We start from the raw sequence: 21,681 nt of genomic DNA, 5'->3' as shown, positions 1-21,681 counted from the left end.
AGAGATGTTATTTACAAATATTTCCTTCCCTCCTCCAACATACAGTCCTATGTAAATAAGATCTCTGTATCCTCCAACATCCAGTCCTACGTAAATAACAGCTCTCCTTTCAGCCCCACTCCTCTCCTCTCTTCACCAACCTGCACCAAGGTTCGTCCTGTAATAACCTGGAGGCCACGCCCACTAGACGTCGAGTCTCCGCCTCTTCCGGTGACATCACGCCTACCAGGAGCAACTCCATTCTAGTCACTACCTTATCGCGAGTGACTCGTTTCCTCTTCGGCACAGCAGAGGCGCAGTGACAGGCCCGAGTTACCGGCAGCAGGGACCCGCTCTCCTCCGTCAGCCCGGCACCCGGTTCCATCCTCCGCTCTCCTTCTGAGCTGCTCCATGGCACTGAAGAGAATACAGAAAGTAAGTATGACCAGGGGGAGACAATGGAGGCCGGCTGCCATAGTGCTCTGTCATCTCCGTCCTGCTCCTCAGCAGGAGCACAGTGCTGTGGCGCCCCCTAGCGTCCTCGGCCATCCTTCCTACCCAGCGCTACGTCATTCAGCGGCTTTGTGTCCTCGGGTATGACGTCACTTTCCCTTGGCTGTGAGCCGTTTACCTCATAAGAAAGCTGGCTGCCATTGTGTCTGCAGGAGTGACTGCTTCTGTTGTGTGCAACATTTATTGGACACAGTTCAAAATGGCTGCCTTGTGTTTGCACGCCACTGTCCTGACGTTTATACAGTCCATAGTATCCTCCGGGACGTAATCCGGCGTAACCATGGATACAGCCGTGTCATTGACACACCGTGGGAGAATAAAGGGGAAGAGGGTCCCTTGCTCCAGACTTTCCTCCTCTACTGGTATAGGCTCTGGAGGACGCTCCCGCAGAAACCAGTGATTGGTTGCAGCGGTCACGTGATGACATGACGTCACCACGGGATCTGTAAGGGAAGTACTTACCAGTTCTTTAATGAAGGCGAATCCCAAGGGTTGTCGGATTTCTTCCTGAAACCAGTCACTCTTTGGAATTCCCAGTAAAAATAAATATTTTTTTTCTTTTTAGCAAGTGTCCACAGCATGGCCCCTGAAGACTCATACCGGCTCCTCCTCCTCGCTGACCCATCATCATCATCACTGGCTGTGACCATGTCCATAGGCGTAGAGCAGAGAAGTACGAATCTTCTGTTTCAGGGGCCATGCTGCAGACACTTGATAAAAATAAATAATTTTTACTGGAAAACCCCTTTAAAGGGCATCTGTCAGTAGATTTGTACTTATAAAACTGGCTGACCTGACGTGTTTTGTAATTAGACTACCCCTTTAAAGGGGATTTCCAAGATTCTTTTTTACTGATGACCTGTCCTCTGGATAGTTCCTCAGTATCTGATTGGTGGGGGTCTGACACCCCAGAGCTCCACCGATCAGGCATTCCCTAGGCCGAGTGACGACACGTTAATCTGTCACGTGGCCTAGGAGCAGCTCAGCCCTATAGAAGTGAATGGGGCTGAGCTGCAATACCAAGCACGGCCACTATACAATGTACGGCACTGTACTTGGTAAGCAGAGAGAAGTGGCACTCACAGGAGTGACGACGGTGCCTTCTTAAAACAGCAGATCAGTGGGGGTCCTGGGTGTCGGGAAAACCCTTTTACGTTAAAGGAGTTTTCCCACTGAGAATGAAACCCCGAAATCACCGTAGACTTAGAAGCAGAGGTTGCAATAACACCTGTACAAGTGTCTATGACTCTTGTTCAGGCGATTTTACTCCCAGGAAAAAGTCTAAGGTGTACCAATATGCCTTAAGACTTTTCCCCCACATCAGCGGTGTGAACGGCATGGGCAGCGCAGCGATGCTGCCTGTGCCTGAAATAACCAATAGCAAAGCTCCTTACAGCAAGAAGCTTTGTTATTGGTTGGTTATTGGCATGCCAGAGCGATACAGGTCGGGTCAGACAGGGGGAGCTGGAAGGAGGAGGGGCCGGCTCCCGGGGGTGGCTGGAAGGAAAGCGGGGCGCGCTGCCCAAGGACCCCGTCAAACATGACAGGGCCGCTGGAGAGCTAAGGAGCCGACCCCACTAGTGACCCTGCTCTCCCCTCCTCCTGTCACACCACTAGTGACCCTGCTCCCCCCCTCCTCCTGTCACCCCCCACTAGTGACACTGCTCTCCCCTCCTCCTGTCACCCCCCCACTAGTGACCCTGCTCTCCCCTCCTCCTGTCACCCCCCCACTAGTGACCCTGCTCTCCCCTCCTCCTGTCACCCCCCCACTAGTGACCCTGCTCTCCCCTCCTCCTGTCACCCCCCCACTAGTGACCCTGCTCTCCCCTCCTCCTGTCACCCCCCCGACTAGTGACCCTGCTCTCCCCTCCTCCTGTCACCCCCCGACTAGTGACCCAGCTCTCCCCTCCTCCTGTCACCCCGCCACTAGTGACCCTGCTCTCCCCTCCTCCTGTCACCCCCACTAGTGACCCTGCTCTCCCCCCTCCTCCTGTCACCCCCCCACTAGTGACCCTGCTCTCCCCCCTCCTCCTGTCACCCCCCCACTAGTGACCCTGCTCTCCCCTCCTCCTGTCACCCCGCCACTAGTGACCCTGCTCTCCCCTCCTCCTGTCACCCCCCCACTAGTGACCCTGCTCTCCCCTCCTCCTGTCACCCCCACTAGTGACCCTGCTCTCCCCTCCTCCTGTCACCCCCCCCACTAGTGACCCTGCTCTCCCCTCCTCCTGTCACCCCCCCACTAGTGACCCTGCTCTCCCCTCCTCCTGTCACCCCCCCCCACTAGTGACCCTGCTCTCCCCTCCTCCTGTCACCCCCCCCCCCCACTAGTGACCCTGCTCTCCCCTCCTCCTGTCACCCCCCCCCCACTAGTGACCCTGCTCTCCCCTCCTCCTGTCACCCCCCCACTAGTGACCCTGCTCTCCCCTCCTCCTGTCACCCCCCCACTAGTGACCCTGCTCTCCCCCCTCCTCCTGTCACCCCCCCACTAGTGACCCTGCTCTCCCCTCCTCCTGTCACCCCGCCACTAGTGACCCTGCTCTCCCCTCCTCCTGTCACCCCCCCACTAGTGACCCTGCTCTCCCCTCCTCCTGTCACCCCCCCACTAGTGACCCTGCTCTCCCCTCCTCCTGTCACCCCCCCACTAGTGACCCTGCTCTCCCCTCCTCCTGTCACCCCCCCCCACTAGTGACCCTGCTCTCCCCTCCTCCTGTCACCCCCCCCCCCACTAGTGACCCTGCTCTCCCCTCCTCCTGTCACCCCCCCCACTAGTGACCCTGCTCTCCCCTCCTCCTGTCACCCCCCCACTAGTGACCCTGCTCTCCCCTCCTCCTGTCACCCCCCCCACTAGTGACCCTGCTCTCCCCCTCCTCCTGTCACCCCCCACTAGTGACCCTGCTCTCCCCACTCCTCCTGTCACCCCCCCACTAGTGACCCTGCTCTCCCCACTCCTCCTGTCACCCCCCCACTAGTGACCCTGCTCTCCCCCCTCCTCCTGTCACCCCCCACTAGTGACCCTGCTCTCCCCCCTCCTCCTGTCACCCCCCACTAGTGACCCTGCTTTCCCCCCTCCTCCTGTCACCCCCCACTAGTGACCCTGCTCTCCCCCCTCCTCCTGTCACCCCCCACTAGTGACCCTGCTCTCCCCCCTCCTCCTGTCACCCCCCACTAGTGACCCTGCTCTCCCCCCTCCTCCTGTCACCCCCCACTAGTGACCCTGCTCTCCCCCCTCCTCCTGTCACCCCCCACTAGTGACCCTGCTCTCCCCCCTCCTCCTGTCACCCCCCACTAGTGACCCTGCTCTCCCCCCTCCTCCTGTCACCCCCCACTAGTGACCCTGCTCTCCCCCCTCCTCCTGTCACCCCCCACAGGGAAGAAGCTGAACAGACTCTGCCGACTATGATGGGATCCGTTCAGTTTCCATTCACAAGCCTGTCTTTTTACCGGACACAAGTGCTGCATACAAGGCTTTTTTGTCTGGTCTTTCAACAGAATCTGCAACAGAGGCTCCAAACGCAGATGTGAGCGAGTCCCGGCCTATGTATTATGTATTTTAATTACAGTAACTTTCATACTCCTCCTCGGGTAAAACTACTCCTCACAAACGGTCAGAGGAGTATTTTTACTCTTCTGTAAAAAACGTAGTGCGACCTCTGCTTAGAAGCCAACTCAATCACCCCAAGGGCTTGTTCACACGACTATGGAGGAGTCTGCCTCCGTTCCACAATTTTTGCGGAAAGGGTGTGAACCCATTAATTTCAATGGGGCTGCAAAAGATGGTGGAGGCTGGCTGCGGTCATCGGTTATAAGTTAGGCATTCCTGGACCATCCCTTTAAATAGCCCAGCAGTGCGGATGTCAGTCAGAGGCGTACCTCAAGCTTCTACGATAGGTTTCCTCTCATGTAGCACTTGGGCCATCCCTTTCCTCTGCTCCTCATATACTTACACCCCTGAAAATGCACAGTGATGTCGTAGTACATGATAGACACTGGAGGCGTGAGCGCTATCGCACATAGTGATGTCATAGAGCATGATAATAGACACCAAGGACGTGATGACACATAGGTGAGGGTTGTTGCATATAGTGATGTCACAAAGTGGGAGTAATGCACACTGTCAGATCTGTGAGGAGGGTTAATAAGCACTGTTTGATTATTGCACACAGTGATGTCACGGTATGGCAATCATGCACACAGTCATAGTAAACAGTGATGTCGTTGAACCGAGAAAAAGTACACAGCATTAGAATACAAGGATAGTGCAGAGAATGAGGCCACAGGACAGCGATGAGAACTGGCGACCATTGTGGCCCCAAAGATCCTACCACCCAGGTATGACCTGCTCTCTAGGTACACCCCGGGGGCCGGACCCGCAGTGGAGGGACTATTTGGAGCGGAGCTTTTTTCTTTCTTTTGATAAGTCTGCCCAATCCCCTGAGAATAAAAAAATATATAAATCAGTTAACCCATTCAGTGTACACTGTACCACTATCCAATATGTAAATTCTTTTTTGTAAATTATTACCCTGGTTATGGATACCAAGACATGGTGCCGGATCCTATGTCACATCCTGTGCTGTGGTGCGGGTCGGAGGCCATTGACTTAAAGGGGGATCAGTCAGGGTTTCATCATGGTGTCTATCATTTTGATGACAAGAATAATGAGCGCTGTTCTCATCAAATCCGACTGAGCTGGCAGTGGAGCCTGTGTAACTTGCATTGTTGGATTCCGGCAGGCAGTTCCGTCGCCGGATCCGGAAATCCTTATGCGAACGGAAAGCATTTGTAAACGGATCCAGATCTGTCTAACAAATGCATTGCAATACCAGATCCGCCTCTCTGGTGTCGTCCGGAAAAACGGATCGGTATTTATTTTTTTCACCGGATCCGGCATTCAGGCAAGTGTTCAGTTTTTTGGGCCGGAGATAAAACCGTAGCATGCTGCGGTATTATCTCCGTCCTGATCAGTCAAAAAGACTGAACTGAAGACATCCTGATGCATCCTGAACGGATCACTCTCCATTCAGAATTCATAGTTATAAAACTGATCAGTTATTTTCCGGTATTGAGCCCCTAGGACGAAACTCGATACCGGAAAACTTTAATGCAAGTGTGAAAGTACCCTTTGCCGGAACTGGCAATCTGTATGCAAACGGAAAACATTTGTAGACTGATCCGGATGTGTATCCGTCTCACAAATGCTTAGCAATACCGGAGCCGTCTCTCCGGTGTGTCATTAAACATTTTTAAAGGTCTGCGCATGAAGATCGGATCCGTCAATGCGGCAATTTTAATGCCAGATCCAGCACTAATACACCCCAGTGGAAAAAAATGCTCAGAGTGCATTAGGATAAAACTGATCGGTTCTTTTCCGCTATTGAGCCCCTGTGACGGAACTCAATACTGGAAAAATACATGTGTAGCTTGTGATCCTTCTGAATTGAACACTGTGCCCCTCCCCCGGCTGAGCGACTTCCCATTATGGCCGTCCACTGATGAATACGGGTATTTCTGGCCTTCCTCCAGGGACGGGATGCGCTCCAGTCTTTATTGCTGACTTGTGTCCTATCTCGGAGTATAACCCCTGGGCGGCCGGGAGTCTGTTGGTATGCAGGCCATTATGGGGAGGAGAAGGCAGCGCACTGGTCGAAGGGCTGTCAGAAATGTATTGAGCAGCTTGTGGGTTAATGAGCCGTGAGGAACGTTCTTGAGGGAGAGGCAGGAGAAGTGAGGTGAGGGCTCTGGAAACTTCTGAAGACTGGACTAAAGGAATGGAGGGGGCTCAGCTTGTCCATACCTAGAGACAGGACGGGCCCAGGTCCACAGCTGTATTATCAACCCTTTGTAGGCGTCTGTAATACGACTGGGGGGGGGGGGGGGGGGGGTAGTACTGTAAAAACCGTGCGTGCTCAAAGCATCCTGTATTATGAAGAGAAACTACCTTAGAGGCATTGCTTGGAGTGGAGAATACAGGCACCATACTGCGACACACTAAGTACCTATCTCCGTGTAAGGCCTCATGAACACGACCATATGTATTCTGAGGCCGGCAAAATGCAGATACCGTCCGTGTTGCATCTATGTTTTTTGCAGACCCATTGCGAATATAGGACATGTTCTATCTTTTTGTGGATCATGCATGTGATTTTCGCATCCCTATGTCTGTTCCACAAAAAGATAGAATATGTCCGCAAAATGCAGATCACTGACCCATTGAAGTCAAAATGCAGACGGAACACGGACCACATCCGTATTTTGCAGATCCGCGACTTGCAGGCCGCAAAACGTATACAGTCGTGTGCATGACACCTAAACATGGACTCCAGTGTATGAACTCTGCTTAAAGGAGAGCTCAACCTGAACCCCGAAACCTATAAGAATCCGTATCTCCGTACTGCAGCATCATAACATTAAAGGGGTTGTCCGGGATAATAAAAATCTCAGACAGACCCTTTAATTGCCTTGATCCAGCACCATGATCAGTTCTGGTCCTCCTCCCGCTGCAGTGGTCACGTGCCATACACCTACAGGTCTCTGACAGACCTCTGCTGCAGCCAATCGCTGTCCTCGGCGCTAATGGCAGCCGTCACGTTCTGTACTCCGACACATCTGTAGACAACAGCGGAAGGAAAATCGGACCAGCACCACAGAGAATGGCGCTGGAGAAAGGTGCGAGTATACTCAATTAGGGAGCTTGTCTAAGATTTTTAATTCTTTCTGACAACCCCTTTAAAGTGAAGATTCAATGCCCTCCTCCGCCGCTGTAAGTAGACTGACCCCCGCATAGGCTCAGCTGATCAGAGGCAGGCACTGCTCAGATATTGGTGGCCTATTCTAAATTGTGTCCCATTTGAGCCCCTTTCCAGTCATGTCCTCCCTCTACGAAGATAACTTTTTTTTCTCCTATTCCCGCTCCAGTTACATCCAGGGTAATCATAGATGGGATAGAAAAGGTTTACTGAATCTGAAACTGGGTGTAACAAATCCATAAATGCCTGAACTGGTGGATTTACATCTGGGCACTCGGCCCATTCCTCCAACCCTCGTGCCAGATGCTTGTGCAGTTAGATCATGCGCAGTCTGGAGCCAAAACTACAGCCAGGTTTATGGATGATGGCCTGGAGTTTTGCCGTCTTGGAATTTTAGATGAGGAGTATTTCTCCTTTTGTTCTGTTTCCTGAATGTAACGTCTGACTTATGTTGTGTGGTAATGCCCACCGTATGCTGTGATCTGCTGCCCATCCGTGAGATCGCCGGCACTGATTAGGCCGATTGCCCAGATTCCGCAGTTGTCCTGGATCTGACTGTGAGCGACGAGGCTTTGTTCACGGACGGATCTTCCACTACCGCCCTTGTTTGTCCAGGATTATTCCTAGAACTGTCTCTGTAAAACTGTGCCGCCACCTCACCTCCGAAATATTCACCGTTCAGTACCAGAGACAGCCTGAGGCTTCCCAGTGGCTGCCTTGTGTGGGCTGTAGGTTTTCAGGTTGCATTTTCACCTTCCATTTACTGACAGAGAGCAGAGATCTTGAAAATGTTATGAAATTGAACCAGGAAGTATAAGCGGGCAATGCCGTTCTTACTTGAAGTCTCTATAGACATAGAAAGCTACAATAATGTGCAGCGGAAACAAGGGTAAGGCGCCTTTCTCCAGCTTTACCGCTCGCCCACAGCAGTGTGCCTGCTAGAGCGGGCAGAAACAAAGACGTCCTTTACCACTGTTAAAGGGGCCTTCTTGGCATGACTCTGGATTCCACATGTCGCCTGCCCAGAGATATCAGAAGTGCTTGAGTGGTTGTATATGTCATCCCTGAGCCGCGTCTCACACACAGTTTTTTCATGTGACCTGATGTAACTTTAAAGGGGTAATCCCATGGCTAATGTAAAAAATGAAAATCTGACATCACATAGTACATGAAAATCTCTTTCTAACACAGCTAGAACCAGCCCTGTGGTTTACAGCACTGCTTGCCACTTTTCCAAAAAGTGTCCGGACCTGGGCAGGGACTGGGCAGTGCCAGGATACCATAGCCAGCCTGGCACATTTATTATAATCTACCCCAGGAAGCGGGCATAGCTTATACTGTATACTGGAGAGGTACCACATGAATAGGAGGGAGGCGTCCTATTGAAGTGAATAGGATGGAGGAGCGGTGAGTACACTGCTCACTGCTGCAATGTCTATATACAGCTGATCGGAGGAGTGCCTGCCTTCAAGCCCCGGTGATCTGATATCAATGACATGTCCTGAGGACAGGTCATCAATATAGGGTAAGCAAACAACCCCTGGAAAGGGGTTATCCCATGACTAATGTAAAACATGAAAATGAGACATCCTATAGTGGATGACAGCCTTTTTTTAACTATGCTAGAACCAGCCCTGTATCTCCTCATTCATTGCTCCAATTGTTCTGCTAGATTTGTCAAGCCAGCAGCTCAGGGGGCGTGTCTCGCCTCTCCCTATCACGGCTCAGGGGGCGTGTCTCGCCTCTCCCTATCACGGCTCAGGGGGCGTGTCTCGCCTCTCCCTATCACGGCTCAGAGGGCGTGTCTCGCCTCTCCCTATCACGGCTCAGGGGGCAGTTGATGGATGAAACTGAGCATGTGCGGCCACCTCAGTGAGCAGGACAAAGAAATAAGAAACAAGCAGCAGGTGGCGCTATCCAGATACATTATATTGAATAGCTCAGTAGCTATAATACATTTTGAATTACATGCAATTACAAAAGTGTTCAGATCCAGGTGCTGGTTTGAAAACCGTAGAATATGGGCATGTGCATCCTAATAATTGTAATGCATCTGATGCCAGCTTGGGGTAGACCAGTGTGTAATATGCCAGTCATTATAAGTGTCCCCTAAAGCATTTTTTGCATAGTGTTTTTGTGAAAAGCCAAAATGCTCAAGGTATGGCATTTTTTTTTCCATTTCACCACCAGCGGCATTTAACAGGAGATTGATCCCTGACCTCTGTAGGGGCAGAAAAACTGAGAAAGATTAAATAGCCCACTCCCACCACCCACCTCAGTGTTTTCCTGCCCCTACAGTGGCCAGGACAGAGAAAGGCCTCTCTGCTCGCCAGGGAGGTGAAGATGATTTATATTCTTTATTTTTCACAGGGCAGCACATCGGGGGCTTTGACCTTATTTGTGTCACGTATATTCCCTCTAAAAGTTCCCTCTGTTCGCCAGCGGTACTTTACCAATGCTGGGCAGGGGAGATGCAAACGCCTCGCATCTGTAGGATCAGATGCCTGTCCTCCATTATAAGGGGATACCCAGTGATATTGTTCCTCTCTTACCAATAGGTGTCTAAGGATACTCAGAAAAGGCCCCAAAAAAGTATCAAATTCATTTCATGCTTTAAAAAACTGTCAGATCAGTATACAAAAAAAGCTATGCAAAGAATGCATTCCGGGCATTGTAAGAGAGGAACAACCATCTATGATGGACGAATTAAGGACCATAATCCATGATGAAGTGAAATCTTCAGTGGTTTCTTTAAGAGATATCAGCCCTGGTCCACAACACCTTAAAAGACAAAAAATTAGAGGCTCACTCCTCCTGTGATTCCAATGGTTTAATGGATGAGGCTGCTTCTTCTAAACAGTGGGATGATGATGGAGAGATCATCGAAGATTCAAAAAAAAAAAAATTTTTCCGTTAAGTAAATGCGGGACCCGTTAAAAGCTGTCTGGGACACTATTTGACCCGTCTGAATCTAAAATATTTGATATTTTCAAAATTGATGTACAGGTAGCGAAGGTTAATAAAAAGACCTCTCCTCCCTTTGAGGACTCTTCCCAGTTGAGAGATCCTATAGAAAGAAAGGCAGATAGCCTCTTGCGCAAGTCTTGGGTAGCGGCCATGTTTAGTGTAAAGACCAACATAGCGGCAACATCAGTAGCCAGGTCCATGTATTCGTGGCTCAATGAGCTGGGAAATTATTAAAAAAATAAGACCCCATGGGAATAAATAATAGATTCGGTGCCCTTACTAAAATCAGCCACAGCTTTTCTAGCGGACGCTTCAGCAGAAACGGTAAGATTCTCTGCTAAAGACACAGCCCTCTCAAATACAGCCAGGAGAGCTTTGTGGATTCATGGTTGGGGGATAAAGCATCTAAAATGAAGTTGTGTCCCATTGCTTTTTCTGGAGAATGTGTTTGACCCCGTTCTGGACAAGATTCTTGAAAAAGCAACGGATAAGAAAAAAGGTTTTCCAGAGGATGCATCTCCAAAAAGGAGATTTTCCTTTTGCCCCTATGGTGGTCAAGAAAGATCATACAGGGGAAAAAGGAAAACTGGTCGATGGAGTTACCACAAAGGAGGAAGAGGATTTCTCATCAATCCCCAGAACTAGTCTAGCGACAAACAATGACGCTGGGATTAGGAGAAGGCTTAGAGACTTTTCATCCCAGTGGAGGAAAATAACATCAAATTCTTGGGTTCTAAATATTGTGGAGAAAGGATACAAGATAACGTTCTCGTCTCTTCCCCCAAACAAATACATGATCACATCTCCCAGGTAAAAATCATCCCGGGGAAAAATCTGGAAGGGAGTCCTAGACTTGCTGAAACTAGGGGTGATTGTTCAGGTTCCACTATCTCAGGAAATGCAGGGTTATTACTCTAATCTGTTTCTGGTGACAAAACCGCATACTGGACTATAATAAACCTAAAACCTCTAAACAAATATATCTTGTACAGGAAATTCAAGATGGAGTCCCTGAACTCTACCATCCCTTTAATAAAAAAGAATGGGCTGATGAGCAGTCACGCTTATTACTATGTCCCGCTACAAGAACAGTCTCGGAGGTACCTAAGATTTGCTCTAAAAGGATGCATATTTCATTTTCAGTTTACAGCCCTTCTGTTCAGCATTTCATCTGCCCCTAGAGTATTTACCAAGCTCCCTGTAGAAATGGTAGCTCATCTAAGGAAGGCAGGCTTAATAATAATACCGTACTTAGACGATTTCTTAATAGTGGCAGATTCCCGAAGCCAGATGGAGCACGATGTACACAGTTTTCTACTCCTCCTAGAGAAACTAGGATGGGTGATAAACCTAAAAAAAAATCCTGTCTTCTTCGCCAAACAAGAATAAGGTTTCTAGGCAATTTCTTAGACTCAAAAGAAGAAAAGATAAATGCCCTGAGACAAAAAGTTAGGAGATTTCAGAAAAGGAGTTCCTGTTCCATAAGAGAGGCGATGAGTCTATTGGGGGTCTTAACGTTATGCATAACCTCAGTTCCTTGGTGTCATATTCATTTCAGAACCCTGCAATCCTGGCTACTGAAAAGATAGGACAAAAGACAGCATTCGATAAGAAGATTCTAATCCCAGAACATGTAAAACTATCTCATCTGGTGGACCATCTCATCAAACCTAAACAAAGGGGTAGTATGGCAGAAGACACTTTTCATCCAAATTCAGATGGATGCAAGCAAGTCGGGTTGGGGAGCAAACATAGACATAGGGTTTTACCAAGGTCTTTGGCCAAAGGCCATAACAGATCGGTAATCAAACTACAGAGAGCTTTGGGCTGTATGGGAGACTCTGAAAGCTGTATCAGATCTCCTAAGGGGTCATCATCTAAAAATTATTTCCGACAATATAACAGTATCCTACTTGAGCTGATAAATCTATCAGGGAAAATATTTTCATGGGCCAAAAAAACTGTGGAATCCATATCTGCAGTTCACCTTAAAGGTTCCCAAAATCAAATCGCAGATTTTCTAAGCAGAAGGAAACTAGACCAGGGAGAATGGTCTCTGAACATAGAAACCTTAAGCTTGATCGAAAAGAGATGGGGTTCTCCGGTAATAGACTTATTTGCCTCAAAAGAAAACGCAAAAGTTCTGAGATTCTGCTCCCTAAATCCAAGAGACAACCCTTGGGCGATCGACGCCTTTTCTCAGATCTCGGATTGGAGCCTAGCCTATGTGTTCTCCTCCCCCCCCCATTTCAGCTGATCCCAAAAGTGATTCTAAAGATCGTTCAGGAAAAAACGACTCTCATTCTAATAATGCAGTTTTGGCCAAAGAGAAGCTGGTTCTTAAAAATCTGTCTCTACAGGAACCTTGGATTCTGCCTATCAGAAAGGACATTCTAACACGGGGTCCGTTGATTCACCCCATCCAGAATTCTTTAGGTTAACAGCTTGAATCCTGACTCAGATCTTAAGATGCCAGGGTCTATCGGATAAAGTAATCTCCACTCTCAGATCTTGTACAAAGAAAATCACTTCAGCAGTTTATCTAAAGATATGGAAGAAATGTTGCTCCTGAATAGGAGAAGCTAATCCAAATCACTCAGAACCTAATATCACAAATATTCTGGAATTTCTTCAGCAAGGGTTAGATCTAGGTCTTCGTTGTTCTACCCTAAAGGTGCAGATAGCTGCCCTCGGTGTCCTTTTTTATTTATTTATTTTTATTTTTTTAATATACGGACTTGGCAGAACACAGATGGGTTAAAAGGTTCATCAGAGCAGCTTCTAGACTAAGACCCTTCATCAGACCTCATGTCCCTTCCTGGGATTTGAATATAGTACTAAAAGGTCTAACAGGAAGTCCCTTTGAACCTCTAGATCAGGAATGCTCAAGCTGTGGCCCCCCAGCTGTTGTAAAACTACAACTCCCACAATGCCTTGCTGTAGGCTGATGGCTGTCGGCTGTTCGGGCGTGCTGGGAGTTGTAGTTTTGAAAACAGCTGGAGGGCCGCAGGTTGAGCATGCCTGCTCTAGATGATAGGTTAAATTCCTCTCCTTCAAAACTGCTTTACTAGTAGCAATTTCTTCAGCTAGGAGACTAGGCGACATACAAGCCTTGTCAATCAGAGATCCCTATTTAACGACTCTAGATGATAGAATTATTCTTAAACTTGATCCTGGGTTTCTTTCAAAGGTGGTATCAGACTTCCATAGAAATCAGGAAATAGTCCTTCCCTCTTTTTGTAGTAATCCTAAAAACCCAAAAGAAGATTTTCATTCTTTAGACGTCGTGAGAGTGGTACTAAAGTACTTGGAAGTTTCCAAAAGCTATAGAAGGGTAGACAACCTTCTAGTCCAGTTCGGGGGGGGGAGAACAAGGGGAAGGCAGCATCCAAAGCCTTCATTGCTAGGTTGATTAAACAGATTACCCTTTCCACCATGGCAGTATCCTCTTGTTATACAGAAAAAGCTGGTGCATCTCTGGAGCAGATCTGCGACCTGGTCCAATGTGCATATTTCTATTATAGGCTTGATTTGACAGGATTTTCAGATCTATCCTTCTGTAGGAAGGTTCTTCAGGCCATAGCGCCCCCCCCCCCCTTCTTATTTGGTGGTCTGTTAGGTCTCCTGTTATATGCCGTCATGGTGGTGAAATGGAAAATCTGAATTGGTCTTTCTGGTAATTCCTTTTCCATGAATCCACCATGACAGCACCGAATTACCACCCCCCCCCCCCCCCCCCCCCCCCAAAAAAAAAGTATATAATTAAATGTGTACTTGCCTAGTTATAATAAATAAATAAAGTATTAAAAAAAAAAAAAAAAAGAATATTTTTCACAGGCACTATAGTAATTTGATAAACACTGAGTTGGGTGGTGGGAGGGGGCAATTTAATCTTTCTCGGTTTTCCTGCCCCTACAGAGGTCAGGGATCAATCTCCTGTTAAATGCCGTCATGGTGGATTCATGGATAAGGAATTACCGAAAAGCCTCTTTCACACGACCATCTGTCTTTTTTTAGTGTTTTGCGGTCTGTTTTTCACGGATTCGTTTTTTTGTTTCCGTTTATGTTCAGTTTTTTCCGTATGGCATATACAGTATACAGTAATTGCATAGAAAAAATTGAGCTGGGCATAACATTTTCCATACATGGTTCCGCAAAAACAGAACGGATACGGAAGACATACCGATGCATTTACGTATGTGTTCCGTTTTTTTTTTTGCGGACCCATTGACTTGAATGGAGCCACGGAACGTGATTTGCGGGCAATAACAGGACATGTTCTATCCTTCAACGGAACGGAAATATGGAAACGGAATGCATACGGAGTACATTCCGTTTTTTTGGCGGAACCATTGAATTGAATGGTTCCATATACGGACCGTATACTGAACGAAAAAAAAACAGTTCGTAAACAGAAAAAAAAAAAGTCGTCTGAAAGAGGCCTAATTCAGACCTTTTTTCAGGCATTTTTCCAATAGGAATCTCTGGCATTTGAAAAAAAACCTTGAAACATGCCTGTTCTTAGTATATAGCTAAAAAAAAAAAAAGTAAAAACTGCCAAAAAATATTTGTGAAGGAAACCTAAGGCTTGGGGCTACATGGCGACCTTAGGGACGAGATTTGTCGCACAACCATGGAAATGAATAGGATGGCAGGGCAACTTACAAGTTGCTGTGACCGGGCCCCCGGTATCCCTGCTGGAGGTTTTTGCGATTCTGGAGATGCGCCATGCCCCATTCACATCATGTTTCGTCCCACGTTTAACATATACGGTGCGTAAATAAAAGGATTTAGAAGCGTAGTACATTATGCTTTTCTATCCTGCAGGGTCCAGCAAAAAAAGGAATATATTTTTATTTTTTTATATACAGTAAAACACTGTGGTGTCTAATACCGTTATATGGCATCTGTCGTGTGTACGCACGTAGGACAGAATCATGATGGCAACCTAGCGTAATTTTTTGCGGATCTACTGATGTGTGTGTGTGTGTGTGTGGCAGAAGTACAAGGGTCAACCTTGGATCCTCTTGTAATTACACGTTGGATATGCCGTTGGCCAATTCATGGCCTGTGCAGATACCTAAGGGCTGTGTGCACACCTGAGTAAAATGTGGTGGATTTTCATGGGTTTTCATGCCTCAGATCCACACTGTTGTACTGTACCAGCAAAGTGTACAAAAACCGCAGCTTCCATTGGCCGGCCAGGCAGATTTGCTGCAGTTCTCCTCCTCTGTAAGGCACATGTTGCGGATTCCCGTGCAGCCCAGAGCACAGAAGAAATAGGTACATGCCCATGCCCCACTGCCGCCTCTGTGTATCAGGGATGGTGGTGAGGTTATTGGGCAGGTGCTGTTTGCGTTTCGTTGTTTGTGTACTCGATGCCTTGTCTTCTATTAAATATATCCCGATACGCTATGATCAGAAACTGGTTAAGTTACATTTTTCTTTTCCTTATGACAAACTGACTGCATTGGCTCAGCTCTTGCCTGTAAAAGGTACGTAATAGGCAATTACTATTAAAGGGGTTCTGCACTTTGTTTAAACTGATCAGCTGTTTGAGAAAGCAGCAGCGCCGCGGCCTTCTCGCTGTTTACCGCCGGCTGAGTGACGTCACGACTAGTATCGCTGGCCTGGGCGCGGCTAAGCTTCGTTCCCTTGAATGGAGCTTAGCCCCGTCCAGGCCAGTTGATAAATGTTGTGACGTCACTCGGCCAGCGGTAAACATTGAGAAGGCCGCAGCTGCTGGAGCGCCGCTGCCTTCTCAAACAGCTGATCGGCGGGGGTCCCGGGTGTTGGACCCCCGCCGATCAGAAGCTGATGATCTATCCAGAGGATAGATCATCAGTTTAAACAAAGTGCAGAACCCCTTTAATGTAGTTTTCCCAGGAGTTGGGCACTTAGTACGCCTAGAAATGTGCTGCTAGTGGCTTGCATTTTAGGTTGTGAATATAATCATTTTTTTAGTCAACGCATTTTGGGAGAACAGCGCTCTTAGTCAGTCACAATAACATCAAAGCCGTTCGTGCTCAAACGCATTGACTCATAAAGGAATTATATCTTCATACATTCCTGCTCCTAAACATCGTGGTGATGGCGCCCGTACTTTGGTTCCTTTTTTGCATATTCTCCCTTATGAGCTCCCGACTCTCATCCGCCCCAGGCGATCAGCTGTTTGAAGAGTCTGCAGCGTTCTAGTGAGCGATATGTCCCATCATTTTTTACTAGCCACAGTTCTGTACTTTCAGGACCACCTGTGCCTGGTATTGGTGGCTGGTCGAATGGTGGTGAGCTGTACATATACTGGACACAGCCTCTACTGAAAGTGGAAAGTAAAAAATGAGGTTGATGGGGTGCAGAGAGGCAGACCCCCTCCAATCCTGAGACTAGGCTAGCGGGGCCCTCCCAGGAGCGGTGATATACGCCTCCACACCACCGTTTCTGTGCACATAGCTTTATTAGGTGTTCCTTTGTAGTAATGCTGTTCACATAAAGCCTTCTATGAGAGCTCTGGTGCGGATCTCTGCAGTCTGTAGGAGTTCTGCGCTGCATACGTTTTCAGGCTTCATGTGTTGGCTGGAAGGTGTAAAGCTGCTAATAGCTTTTCTTCTCACCTCGGTGCTTAGACGTGAAATGTCTCTCAGAGACTTCTGGTTAGATTTTCTCTTTCATAGAGCTGGAAAAAAACCACGATGTCTGAGGTTATCACGTTTTATCTAGCCGATGTTTCTTTGTTAAAGGAGACGACATAATAAATCTTCTTGCTGTGTCTTGGCAGATGTCACCTAATGTTTTATTATGGTGCAGCGTTATTAAAGGGGCTATGCTGAAAATAATATTGATCACCTATCCTCAGGATAGGTCATCAATATCAGATTGGCGGGGATCCAACACATGGGACCCCTACCGCTCAGCTGTTAGAAGAGGCTGGCACTCCATGAGGCCATATGGCGTCACCGTATATCGGTCACGTGGCCTAGTTGCAGTTCCTCCCCATTGAAGTGAATGGGGCTGAGCTGCATTACCGAGCACAGCCGCTATACAATGTATGGTGCTGTGCTTGGTGAGCTGCCCAGTGAGCGCGTCTGCTCTCTACAACAGCTGATCGGTGGGGGTGCCTATCCTGAGGATTGGACATCACGTTAGGATTTCTTGGATAACCCCTTTGGTGGTAGAAATGACAGGTCACCTGTGAGGCTTGCAGATGTTATGGAAGTCCAAAAGTCTGGCCAAGTTCTACAAGAAAGGGGTTACCCAAGACTTCTGCTTCAGGCTCAGTCCATTGCAGCTGCCCGAAACAGCTGATAAAACTGTGATATTGACTACCTGTCCTAAAGATAGTTCATCAATATCGAAAAATGCCTATTTTGGCCAGCAAAACGAACATGTCCTATAATTTGCAGCCCGTCTGCTATTTTTATTTTTATTTTTGCAGCCCCATAGAAATAAATGGGCCGTGTGCGTTCTGCAAAAAATGCTGATCGGACGTGGCCTGAAAATACTGTCATATGAATGCACTCTTATAAGAGACTGAAATCTGAGTCAAACTTTTTTGTAGTTATTGCTGAAACATTTTTTCTTAATTATTTTTTTTTCCCTCTAGGAGCTTACTGACTTGCAGCGCGACCCTCCTGCCCAGTGCTCTGCAGGACCAGTCGGAGATGACTGTAAGTTCTGTATAATTTGCTGCCTTTTTTTGTTCTTCATTCTCCATGTACTGTGGTAATAATACTCCTTTTCTTTTCTGCAGTGTTTCACTGGCAAGCCACAATCATGGGACCTGTAAGTATGAAGTTTATGGATACGGCTTGCTTAGGAATAAGGGTCCATGGTGGGCGTACTGCATAATAGGTCCATACGGCGGACTTCTCCCGCGGTCCTTGTGCTGCACTCTGGCAATCATGTGGGGCACCTAACTTTCTAAAAGCAAACGTTCTTTGGAGAAGCTCTAGTTGCGCCAATTTGCACCACTGTTTAGAGAAATTCTAGACTGAGACACATCAGTAAATCTGCACCTATGATTATTTTATTTATTTATTCCGAGCATAGACATTTATGGCAGATCCACAATATATTCCATAGCTGACGTGTACAGCATTCTCCATTCATTTTTATGGGAGGTATGGCAACTGCTGAGCAAGCTGCGACTCCCATAGAAGTAAATGGAAAGAGACATGCAAGTGCCATCTATCCAGTTATTGGCCCCTCACCAAGCGGACAAGTTTGAGGGACCCTTTGGGACCTGCACATATCAGACGTTTATGAGCTAATATTCTTTTAAGTTTTGGGTCCCGTTAGACTGGACATCTAATGAATATACTGTACACTGAATAACTTGTTTTATTTCCCGCCAGTCTGACAGTCCTTACCAAGGTGGTGTCTTCTATCTCACAATCCAATTTCCAACAGATTATCCATTCAAGCCACCAAAGGTATAAATGCATTCCTCCCCACTGTGTATACTTTACTTGATGTCTGCAGAAGCAATGTAAAGCCTCAATTACACTGCCAGATTTTTTGGCAGATAAATTCTAATTGTTAGCAATCTTCTGGCAGTGTAATACTGCCACCGATTGCCCAATGAATGAGCTTGATCATTGGGCAATTCAAATCTTGTGACATGTTTAAAAATTATCGTTTGCAGGCGGCAGATCATGGTGTCTAATAACGATCTGCTGCCGGCAAACCACTATATAGCATGGGGACGAGCGATGGCTTAGCGATCGCTCCTCCCCGTGCTGTGGAGGAGATCACTGCATGTAATAGCAGCGGTCTCCTCTGCTAGCAAGCAACGCTTCCCTCCCAATAATTGTCTGCCACATCGGGCTGTCTCATACTCTCAATATACAGGTGGTTACCACAGTAGCTTCCACTAGAGCAATAACGCATGGGTTATCTGTACAGTAGGTCAGCTGACAAAAGGCATACCTAGTCCTTAGCCAGAAGATCTGAGCATTATGAGGAATATATGTGTCAGATCTCCTGCAGCATACACTTGTTCATCGAGTGATATGATCGTTTGTGTGGTCACCACAATTGGGGATGAGTGACGCAAGCTTAGGATACTACATCCTAAGTCACTTCGCTTAAATCTTTGTTTGAATGCTGTACAGAGATCCGTTTCTGAGCAGCATTTAAATGTACGGCCTCCGATGAGGCGACGTTAGTTATTTGCGAATTTGGCCGAGACTTCATTGATTAACTTTGGTAGTTGATTTTTAAAGTGGAAAACCACTTTAAAACTTGGAACCGAACTTGGCTTCGGTTCCGACTCATCGGAGGCAGTATATTTTAATGCTGTTCGGAGACGGATCTCTGTACAACATTAAAACAAAGTTTCTAGACAAGCGACTTCGGATGTAGCATCTGAAGCTCACTTTGCTCATCCCTAACCAAAATCATTGTTTACCGGCAGCAGATCATGATATCTAAACAACCTCTGCTGCCAACAAATAATAATTCTGTATGGAGACGAGCGATGGCATTAGTGATTGCTCCTCTCATACTCTGGAGGAGATCTCTGCATATAAATGCAGCGGTCTCCTTCACTAATGAGGAGGCAATTGTCAAGAAAGAAGGGGCAGGTTCTCTTTAAATTTGGTTATGTGACCATATTAGATTGGTGGGCGTCCTACCACTGGGACACCCACTGATCACAGAAGTGGGGATCCCATACTCCGTGGAGGGAATAACTTCACATAACCGGAAAACCCTTTTAAAGGGGATTGTGTTAAGTTTTAAAGGTTTTCCCTATCCTTCTTGCAGAATTTTTTTCTCCCATCAAAAATAACTGATCTCTGACGGAAGTGACAGACTGATCTTAATGACCCTCAAAATAACGGATCCTTTTTTTTGTATTTTTCTGTTCTTCTGACTGATCAGAAGAATGGAAAGCTAAACAGTGTTGTGGCCCTATGGCCTCATGCACATGACCGTATGTGTTTTACAGTCCACAAAACACAGATCCTGGCAGTGTGCATGCTGCCATTTTCTTTTTCACTTCAATAGAAATGTCCTGTACTTGTCTGCAAAATGCACAAGAATAGGACATTGTCTATTTTTGTTCGGAGCTGTGGAACAGAAGTGCGGATGAGGATAGCACTCAGTGTGCTGCCTGCATTTTTATAGCCCCATTGAATTGAATGGGTCTGCAACCAATCTGCAAAAAATGCGGATCCAATGCAGACCAAACATGGTCCTGAATGAGCCCTAAGAATTCACTATTGGGTCCCCTGTGGGTGCTGCCACACTACATGTTTTTTGTTGGCTTGTAAAAAAAAAAAAAAAAACACCATATTCATGCAGTCAATGTTTTTCACTTGCATTTTTTCCTATAGAGAAATCTTTGGGAAAATGTCAGAAAAAACATGCTGCAAATTGGCTTCACTGCCACTGCAAAAAAAAAAAAAAAGGCAGCGCTTGTAAGCCGTTTTATAATTTTCTATTCTTCAACATATGACACTGGCCACTGCATTGTTCTGTTAAACTAATATTTTTTTTTTAAAGGCATAGAGTGAAACCACATTGGTTGCCTTGGGCTTAAAATATATATATATATATATATATATATATATATATATATATATATATATTATTTTTTATGTAAATTGCTGTAACTTTGTAATATACTGTCTAGTTCATCAATTGCACTATAGAAAAGGAAAAATATGGGACTAGGTCCTCACTCCACAGAATGTTATCGGCAGACATCCATTGCATAGACTCGCCATGAGTCCAAAAGTCACGTGTGTGAATAAAGTAATTTTATTGATTTGGATCAGTGTTTCTCAGCTAGTCCCCCTTAGGCTACTTTCACACTAGTGTTAATATTGTCCGGTATTGAGATTCGTCATAGGGTCTCAATACCGGGGGGAAAAAAAGCTTCCGTTTTGTTCCCATTCATTGTCAATGGGGACAAAACGTAACTGAACAGAATGCTCCAAAATGCATTCCGTTCTGTTCTCATACCGGAGAGCAAACCGCAGCTCCGTCCTGGAATGCGGAGCAAGACAACTCCGTCATGACCCACAGTACAAGTCAATGGGGAAGGATCAGTTTTTTCTGACCAAATAGAAAACAGATCCGTCCCCCATTGACTTTCAGTGCAGTTCATGACGGATCCGTCTTGGCAATGTTAAAGATAGTACAACTGGATCCGTTCATAACGGATGCAGATGGTTATATTATCAGTAACGGAAGCGTTTTTGCTGAACTTCCGGATCCAGCAGAAACGTAGTGTGAAAGTTTACTCAAATTACGTCAAATCGATCATAATATGCTGTGCCCTCTATTGAAAAGCACTCCTTACAGATCCGGCGCGCACCCAGTGTGGTAAATGTACCAAAGTTGAGATGTCTGTTGATCCCTTCTCCCACGTTCTGTAAAGACCACCTAATAGTTGTGCCCATACAGCAAGTCTAGAGCTCTACCAGGTGCTTCAGTATTCACAGACTGAGTGTCTTACTCATTAAGGCTACAT

The 21,681-nt window shown here is 46.9% G+C and overlaps 1 protein-coding gene across 1 annotated transcript in view; it reads left to right on the top strand.

Annotated features, from left to right (window-relative positions):
- The first annotated feature begins 216 nt into the window (after positions 1 to 216).
- The window catches only part of UBE2D1 (ubiquitin conjugating enzyme E2 D1), a 32,776-nt gene continuing 11,311 nt past the window's right edge, over positions 217 to 21,681 (top strand). Inside the window, exons 1-4 of the mRNA XM_040436449.1 lie at positions 217 to 414; positions 17,806 to 17,869; positions 17,953 to 17,984; positions 18,557 to 18,634. Coding sequence (XP_040292383.1) covers positions 391 to 414; positions 17,806 to 17,869; positions 17,953 to 17,984; positions 18,557 to 18,634 — 198 coding nt within the window. The 5' untranslated portion in view covers positions 217 to 390. The remainder of the gene's footprint in view (positions 415 to 17,805; positions 17,870 to 17,952; positions 17,985 to 18,556; positions 18,635 to 21,681) is intronic.

This window comes from Bufo bufo, chromosome 6 (assembly GCF_905171765.1).
Source record: "Bufo bufo chromosome 6, aBufBuf1.1, whole genome shotgun sequence".
In the NCBI taxonomy this organism is placed as follows: domain Eukaryota; kingdom Metazoa; phylum Chordata; class Amphibia; order Anura; family Bufonidae; genus Bufo; species Bufo bufo.
The sequence above is the reverse complement of the archived record's forward strand: the minus strand, read 5'-3'. Positions and strand labels throughout refer to the sequence as shown.